This window comes from Ahaetulla prasina, chromosome 10 (assembly GCF_028640845.1).
Source record: "Ahaetulla prasina isolate Xishuangbanna chromosome 10, ASM2864084v1, whole genome shotgun sequence".
Lineage (NCBI taxonomy): Eukaryota > Metazoa > Chordata > Lepidosauria > Squamata > Colubridae > Ahaetulla > Ahaetulla prasina.
In genome coordinates this window covers 26,477,994-26,487,165 of record NC_080548.1, presented here as the reverse complement: position 1 = coordinate 26,487,165, position 9,172 = coordinate 26,477,994, and the positions used below count along the sequence as shown (strand labels likewise).

Here is a 9,172-nt window from a genome sequence, read left to right as displayed (position 1 = left end):
CCCTGTGCATGTGCAGAGATGGCGCATGCGCTCACATTTGCGAACCGGTAGCGAAGGTAAGTGAAAAGGAAAAGTAAGGGAAAAAAGCATACGTACGATCAGTTTCAGATTAAATTATTTTTATCCGTTTGCTATCATGCAATGTATAGAAACACTTAAGATTTCATTACATTTGAAGAGAGAGAGAAAAGTCTAGCAATTCAGACACGGATCGAAATACCCAGATCTGGGTTTTTAAAAAGTCCAGCCTTGGTCACTTCGGGAATATGATGATGATGATGATGATGATGATGATGATGATGATGATAATAATAATAATAATAATAATAATAATAATAATAATAATAATAATAATAATAATAATATTTTAATTTTTATACTGCCCTTCTCCCGAAGGACTCAGGGCGGTGCACAGCCAGATAAAATCAACAATCAATTAATACAATATAAATAAAAACAGTACTAAAAAACATATTAAATTTGGCCCCTGAATTAAAATACATAAACCATAAAACCCATTTAAAATTACAAATATTAAAACTAATTCTATGCCTAATTCTATGATAGTCCAGTATTTTCTTTCTCCCTCCCTCCTTCTCCCTCTCCCTCCCTCCCTCCCATTCTGTTTTTCCTCTCTCCTTTGTCCTCTCTCTCTCCCCCCTCTCACTGTCGATGTCTCCCTTCCCCTCCCTCTGTTTTTTCTCTCCCCTTTTGTCCTCCCTCCCTCCCTCCTCCCTGTTTTCTTCTCTCTCTCTCTTTCTCTCTTTCCTTTCTCCTCTGTCCTCTCTTTGTCTTTTCCTCTCCCTCTCCCTTCTCCCTTCTCCCTCTCTCCCTTTCTCTTTTTCTTCTCTTTCTTTCTCTTTTCCTCTTTCTTTCTCTTTTTCTTCTCTCCATTGTCCTCCCTTCCCCTCCCTCCCTCTCTCTGTTTTTCCTCTCTCCTTTGTCCTCCCTCCCTCCCTGTTTTCTCCTTTCTCTTTCTCTCTCCTTTCTCTCTTTTTCCTCTCTCCCTCTCTTCCTTTCTTTTTCCTCCCTCCCTCCCTCCCTCCTTCTTCCATCCCAGATTCGTGCCAAGCACAGAAAACCCTGGGGAGTTTTCCGCTGTTCAGCGAGAGACCCGGCTGGGCTTCACGCGAGCGAGCGAGTTCCTGCCAGGAGAGGGCGGCCGCGCCAGCCGAGAAATGAAGCTTCCGAGCCGATTCGGACTCATTCAGCAGGAAGCGCCGCTCGGAAGCTGCAGCCATGAGACAGTCAGCGCTCCGGCTCCCGAATTCTCCGGCCGCAGGTAAAGTCAACCCACGGGCGGCGGGTAGAGCCCATCCCAGCAGCCTCCGCCGCCGCGGAGATTCTCCCTCCGACCCACACACACGCAAACACACCCACACAGTCACACAGCCAATACACACACAATACATACACAATACACACCCAATACAATACAATAATACAAGAGCAAACAATAGATTCAAACTCAATGTTAACCGCTTCAAACTTGATTGCAGAAAATATGATTTCTGTAACAGAGTCATTATAACACTTGGAACACATTACCTGACTCTGGGGTCTCTTCTCAAAATCCCAAAATCTTTAACCAAAAACTATCTACTATTGACCTCACCCCATTCCTAAGAGGACTATAAGGGGCGTGCATAAGAGCACAAAAGTGCCTACCGTTCCTGTTCTATTGTTCCCTTTCTCTATATCAAATTAATACAGTTATTGCATACTTTTGCTTATATATGTGTGGGGGTTTTTTGCTGTTGTTGTTGTTGTTTTATGTCAATGTTTGCGTATACTGTTGTGATAAAATAAAATAAAAATACACATCCCGGGGCTTTGGTCAAACTTGCGGGACAGGGCGGCTGTTTGCTTATTTTGGCATCTTTTTTTTGGGAGCATCTCTGCCGCTCCGGGGACCAAAGGTTTCCCGGCTTTGTTGACAATCTGTGTTGTGTGTTACGACGAGCACACACAAAACACCCGTCCAAATTCCAAAAGGGCGCACCGGGGATCCAAAGGACCGGGGAGCTCCGGCGACCAGGTTTAAAGGGGAAGGGAGAACGGGGGCGGGGGGGCGTGGAAATGCAACGGGATGGGACCAAAGACAACTGTGGGTTGCGGAGGCAAATGGGGACAAGCCAAGGTGTGTGTGTGTGTGTGTGTGTGTGTGTGTGTGTTGGTGGTGGTGGGGAAATGTTGCAAGATTAAAAGAGAAACAAGTCGCGTTGGGGCAGAGACTGGGGCGGGCGGGGGAGGAGAGGAAAGCAGCCTTTATTATTCTGCCTTTGGCTCAGCAGCTCAAACTTAGTGCTTCGCTCCTCCTCCGTTTTCCTACAACAACCCTGTGGGGGAGGTTGCAGAGAACGAGAGAGAGGGAGGGAGGGAGAACATAGAAGAGAGAGAAAAAAGAAAGGACAGAGGATGGGGGAAAGAGAGAGAGAGAGAAAACAAACAGAAGAAAAACAGAGGGAGGGAAGGAGAGAGATGACAAAGGAGAGAGGAAAAAGAGAAAGGGAGAGAGAGAGAGAAAGAAGGAAGGAAGGAAGGAAGGAGGGAGGGAGGGAGGGAGGGAGGGAGGAAGGAAGGAAAGAAGGAAGGAGGAGGAGGAGGAGGAGGAAAGAAGGAAGGAAGAAAGGAAGGAAGGAAGAAAGGAAGGAAGGAAGGAAGGAAGGAAGGAAGGAAGGAAGGAAACTCACATACCCACGTATACCATATGTCACAGAGAAACAGAGTCTAGTTTGGATATATGAGGTAAAATGGCTGCTGAGATACCAAAAGAAGCAGAATTCAGTGGAAACATCCCACAAAAGTTTTGACAAACTTTTGGTACCAGTTATCCTGGCTATCAACTAAATCAAACAATGTCAGGCTTAGCGTGGCCTGTGAACTCAGTGGAAGGAACTTTGCTGGCTGGCTAAATAAATTCATTTCTGTTAAATAACTCACCTGTTGTACAGTATTATCCTCTTTTCCTCTCCTTTTCTCTTAGGCTCGGTTATGGCAATGCAGGACCAGTTCAAACCGTCAAACGAGGAGGAGGATTTTTTCAAAGACGACGTGGTCATCGCCAAGGAAGACGTTGAAGAGATTAAAGATGCTCTTAAAGAAGGGAGAATGGACAAAGCCGTTTCCAAGATTATGGAAAACCTTCAGGCCCTGGAGTACACCCACTTGGACATAGCAGTAACGGGAGAATCCGGCTCAGGGAAGTCCTCCTTTGTCAATGCCATCCGAGGGCTCAGAGATGAGGAAGCCAGTTCTGCTCCCACTGGAGTAGTGGAAACCACAGAGAAACCCACACCTTACCCACACCCCAAGCACCCCAATGTCACCTTGTGGGATCTACCTGGAATTGGAACGCCAACATTCCGCGCCGGCACTTACCTGCGGCAGGTTCAGTTCTCCCGCTACGACTTCTTCATCCTCATTGCCTCAGAACGCTTCAAGGCCAGCCATATCCAGCTGGCCCGGGAAATCCGTCGTCAGGGGAAGCAATTCTATTTTGTGCGCTCCAAAGTGGATGCAGACCTGGAGGCTAGCCGAAAACGCCGGCCACAAACTTACAACGAGGAAGCTATACTGGGAGAGATGCGAGAAAATTGCTGGAAGCGCTTAAGGGCTGAGAATATGTCCGATTCCAGAGTGTTCCTTCTCTCCAATTGGGAGATAGATAAATATGACTTCGTGATGCTGGAGGAAACCTTGGAGAAGGAACTGCCAAGCCATAAGAAACATGCCTTTCTCCTCTCCCTGCCAAACATCTCTCTGGACATCCTGCAGAAAAAGAAGATGGCGTTACAGAAAGAGATCTGGAAGCTGGCTACTGTCTCCGCTGGAGCGGCTGCTGTCCCTATTCCAGGGGTTGGGGTAGCCTGTGATGTAACCATCCTGATCAAATATCTCTCAAAATACCGTGACAGTTTTGGTCTGGATGAGGAATCTCTTGCCAGGTTGGCTAAGAAGGCCAACAAACCTGTGGAGGAGATCAAAGCGGTGATAAAGTCACCGTTAGCTAAAGAGATCTCCAGAGATTTAGTGCTAAAGCTGCTCACCAAAGCTGGCGGTGGGGCACTCATGGTTATGGAGTACTTTGCCAGCGCGATACCCATCTTTGGTTCCATGGCAGCTGGAGGGATCTCCTTTGGTACCACCTTCTACATGCTCAAGAGCTGCCTGGGTGAGGTGGCCAACGATGCTCAACGGGTTTTCCTTAAGGCTTTTGAGTCTGAGGTCTGAAGGAAGTTAGACCTTGAGGAACAGACTGGGAATGAGGGCCAGGGGCTGAATCAGATCCTGTTAATTTCACAAGCCCATAACCAGGGGTGGGATTCAGCCGGTTCGCACCAATTCGGGAGAACCGGTTGTTAACTTTCTAAGCAGTTCAGAGAACTGGTTGTTGGAAGAAATCTTATTTTGTTTTTTTCCACTTTATGGAGCTAATCCTGTAAGGAAGGCAGGAAGGAAATATTCTGGTGTTGTTTCTAGCTTAATCTTTATTGCCCTACTTACAGAAACTGCCTCTGGGGTTAACCCAAATTACATTGTAACAGCTAAGACAACACGCCCATTGACGTGAGTGACGTTGAGTTGGCCATGCCCACACAGTCACATGACCACCGAGCCACGCCTACCCAGCTGGACATTAGAGCAGAGAACCGGTTGTTAACTTTCTAAGCAGTTCAGAGAACTGGTTGTTGGAAGAAATCTTATTTTGTTTTTTTCCACTTTATGGAGCTAATCCTGTAAGGAAGGCAGGAAGGAAATATTCTGGTGTTGTTTCTAGCTTAATCTTTATTGCCCTACTTACAGAAACTGCCTCTGGGGTTAACCCAAATTACATTGTAACAGCTAAGACAACACGCCCATTGACGTGAGTGACGTTGAGTTGGCCATGCCCACGCAGTCACATGACCACCGAGCCACGCCTACCCAGCTGGACATTAGAGCAGAGAACCGGTTGTTATATTATTTGAATCCCACCACTGCCCATAGCTAAATTCACCAGCCGGAAGAGGGTGGGGGGAAGACATGAAGCACAGAATGCGGCCTTTTGCAATAATTTTTTATGATAGTTGAGCGACGGGCTATTTTTTTTTTCATTTATTGCAAAATATAAAGAGTATGGCGGATTCTGGGATATTAATTATGCCACCATTGTAAAACTATGCTCCCCAGTGTTCTTTGGCGAAAAGAAAAATGAGGATGAAGTTGAGCTTTTGTGCTTTTCAAATGAGTATTTGAAAAGCACAAATTGCCCCGTATTTAGGATTTCCTATATTTGACACATTTTATAACTGACCAAACCATAAAAGCTGACACCAGACAGAGCACAGAAAAACTCAAAAAGTACTGTAAAGATCAGAAAATGTGGAGAGATCTGGCCCGTATAATCATCAAGGGTTGGACACGATTGAGTGGATAACGTTGTCAGCTTCGTCTTCATCGACCAAAGGCCTTCTTGCAATGACCTGCTTTTTAAGTTGTAAAGTTAGATTGCGCTGGTTAATTTTAATTGAAGCCGAGTGATTTATCAAATTGCAGATTGGTACTAAATAATGAATGTTTGAGATTTCCTAAAGATTTGGATGGCCCCAGGGTTGAAAGAATTGTTGCACGATCCTAGTGAATTTTAATGCTTCTCTTGCGCTATTCAACAATAAACGGAGGTGGGATTCACTTACCTCCCCTACAAGTTTGCAAATGTGAGCGGTGTGTATGCATGTGTGCTTCACCAGCACATGCCTCCTCTGCACATGCACATAGCCTTCTGCGCATGCTCTTTGCTCGTGCATTAACGTCCGGGCGGGTGGCCGGAGCCTCCCACAGTTGCCACTACCGGATTCAGCCGGTTTGCCTGAACTGAATAGAACCGGCTGAATCCCACCTCTGACAATAAAGCCTCAAGCATCAAGAAACTTAACATTGGTACACCACAGAGTTGCATGTTGAGTCCCTTACTCTATACTTTTTACATGACTGCATTCCCATTCACGCCAGTGACACTATCATTAAATATGCAGATGATACAACAATGATGGGACTCATCTCAAGGAGGGGAGGAGGGGAGTCTGCCTATCGAGATGGACCGGTTGCTTTCGTGGTGTGGAGACAATAATTTGGTCCTTAACGCCAATAAGACCAAGGATCTTATAGTGGACTATAGAAGGAATAGATCAGACATCCAGCCCTTGGTTATCAATGGAGACCGAGTGGAGCAAGTGGGTAGTTTTAAGTTTCTGAGTGTTATCATAAAAGAGGACCTGACCTGGAACGCTCATATTGCAGCACTAGTCAAAAGGGCCCAGCAGAGAATATACTACCTGAGATATCTCAGGGAACTGACCTTCTACCCCTGCACCAGAGAGTATTTTTATATTTACTGCACCTGTGTATGGTTTGCAAAATTGCACAGTGGCAGATAGGACAGCACTCCAGAGGGTTAACAACATTGCCCAGAGGATCATTGGTTGCCCTCTCCCCTCTTTGGAAGAGCTTAATAGCTCCTGCTGCCTTAAGAAAGTTCAAAACGTTCTTAAAGTTCCATCTCATCCTGGGCACCCCTTTTATTTTATTTTATTTTATTTGAACTATTACCATCTGGCAGACAGTACAGGATAATAAAACCAAAGACAAATAGGCTGAAAAACAGCTTCTATCCCAGAGCAGTAACAATATTGAATTCTACTGTATGGTGCAATATTAATGCAATATCAGGGTTTTTAATTCAATTATATAGAATGTCAAGGATGCGCGCTTTTATTTTTTATGCATAACGCACACTGAAGATGGCGTTTGATTTCATTTGTACGAGGTGCAATGACAATAAAGTAAATTAAGCAGGCCTTCTGCTTGAGCAGGGAGCTGAAGCAGAAGACCTCCAAGGCAGTGGTGGGATTCAAGTAATTTAACAACCGGTTCTCTGCCCTAATGATTTCTTCCAACAACCAGTTTGCCAAACTGCTCAGAAAGTTAGCAACCGGTTCTCCCGAAGTGGCGCGAACTGGCTGAATCCCACCACTGCTCCAAGGTCTCTTCCAACTCTTGCCATTTTAGTATTCTGTTATTATTCTCTGGAGAAGATTGTAACACTGGGAAAGGACTGAAGGAAAGAGGCCATCAGTAACGTGAATGGGTTCGGTTACAGAGGAGTGCACTTTTAGGTAGACTTGAAAGATCAGACTGGGGACAGATCGCCATGGAGAAAATCTGTGTGACTGCTCGCAGTCAATGACTTTATGGTAGTTAAATCAATCAAACATTCAGCTGTTCTTGACTTTTTCTTCTATGTTGATACATGCTGTTCAGTCACATCTGTGTTTTGGGCGGCCACACAAATCTCTTAAATAAATGAATGAGTAAAAACATTTTTGTGTGAGTAGCTGGAACAGCTGGAAGCTTTTGTGAATGAACCTGTGGAATGACAAGGGATCATTCAAAAATTGCTCTTTCGCTTCTAATATGAGTAAGCTAGTTTATTTACTTTTTAATTCCTAGGAAGGTGTTTTGTTTTTTTTTACTTTACACAGTTTTTAAGAACAGCAAGTTTGAATGAAAAGGAAATTCTTGTTATTTCTCACTTCACTTCCTGCAGCTGTATCCCAAAGATGTCTAGGGAGATTTTCAATTATCCATGGTTGCCTCAAAGGTGCTTTTTTGCATAGGGCAACTGGACTTCCATGGGTTTTTTTTCCCCTTTGAAAATGTTTCATTTCTCATCCAAGATACTTCCTTCAGTTCTGAATTGAAGTGAAGAAGCTTCTTGGATGAGACACGAAATGTTTTCAAAGGAAAAAACCAAGGAAATCCACCTGCCTTTTGGAAAAAGAACTTTTGGGATATCCGAAAGATATTAAGTCAGAAACATTACAAATAAAAAATATTACTGGTAGTTCCTTGCCAAAACAAGAGCCTTTTTAAAACTTTTACATCTATTTATTTGGGTACCGAAACAAAATCTGAATTTGCGTGTTATGCGTTAGGATTCTGCCGCTCTTCAGATCCAAAGCAATGCTGTCTGAAACTTATAACACTAAAACTGGAGTGCAAACACTATTTTAGAAACGGAGAAGCAGGTGAGGCTTTGAGCCATAGATTTCAATTCACGTTGGATTGATGATTCAAGTTAAATTGAGCCTGCCCCCTGGTGGATCCGGAGGAAATTATAAGGATACTGTGCTTGCCTGAGGACTTTAAAAATTTTTTTTTAAATGGCAAAAGGTCAGAGACCAACTGCTGGAGAAATGGAGAGAATTTTGGAAAAGTTATCTAATATGGACAAGAAACTGGATGAAATAAGAGCGGAAATTGTGACTATCCAAAAGGACTTAAAGGATACTCAACAAGTCTCAGCAGAAAATAAGCAGAAAGTGGAAGGTTTGGAGGGTGAGATGCGGGCAGTGCAGAAAAGAGGGGAGACGACAAGCAATGCTGTGCTTGGATTACAGATGGATAAAATGTCTTATTTCCTTAGGTTTCAAAATTTGGAAGAAGTGGACCAAGAAGATTTGAGAGATGTTGTGACTAAACTGTTGGGAGAATTTCTTGGGAGAGGTGTTGATTTTATGAATTGGGATGTGGATCGAGTTTATAGAGTTAATTCACAATATGCACGCACGCATGCAGTTCCTAGAGAGGTTCATGTCAAATTTGTGAAAAGAGAGACGAGAGATGAAATTCTTAGAAAACATAGGAGTGGGGCACTGACTTATAGGGGCAGGGAGATAGCCATTCTGAGGCAGATTCCCAGACAGGTACGTGAAATGAGAAAGAAATATTACTTTTTGTCAAGCAAATTGTACCAGAAGGAGTAGGCTTCAGATGGCTGATGCCAGAGGATTGATGATTTTCCGGGAGGGCATTACGAAAAAATTAGTACAATTGCGGAGGCTACGGCCTACGTGGAGGAACACAAAGCCCTCCTGGAATCAGATGACCCAGGAATTGAAGAAGGGAGGTTATAGACCATGGGAGGCGGCTGCCGCTGTTGCGCCCTGGAGTTGGGTCAGGCTGAACCCAGAGTTCTGAGATCCAAAACTAGGAAGTGACAAAGATATTTGGTATTGTGTTGGTTCTACTTATTCTCTTCGTATGATATTCTGATTATTCTTGACCCTTCTTTATTGTATGTAAGATTGGTAAACTTAGCTACTCCAGATACCTGCTTGCCATATGGCTG

General features: G+C 44.2%; 1 protein-coding gene across 1 annotated transcript; it reads left to right on the top strand.

The window, feature by feature from the left end:
• The first annotated feature begins 874 nt into the window (after nt 1–874).
• On the top strand, nt 875–5,673 carry LOC131204370 (interferon-inducible GTPase 5-like). The gene is made up of 2 exons (XM_058195591.1): nt 875–1,282; nt 2,987–5,673. Exons 1-2 carry the CDS (start codon nt 1,240–1,242, stop codon nt 4,231–4,233), a joined length of 1,290 nt encoding a protein of 429 aa, XP_058051574.1. The 5' UTR covers nt 875–1,239; the 3' UTR covers nt 4,234–5,673.
• Nucleotides 5,674–9,172: the final 3,499 nt, after the last annotated feature.

What these genes read in the sequence shown, in the direction of transcription:
- LOC131204370 (XM_058195591.1), top strand. Translation starts at nt 1,240, where the DNA reads ATGAGACAGTCAGCGCTCCGGCTCCCGAATTCTCCGGCCGCAG. An exon ending in CCCGAATTCTCCGGCCGCAG is followed by an intron (nt 1,283 to 2,986) that starts GTAAAGTCAACC and finishes CTTTTCTCTTAG; the next exon opens with GCTCGGTTATGGCAATGCAG.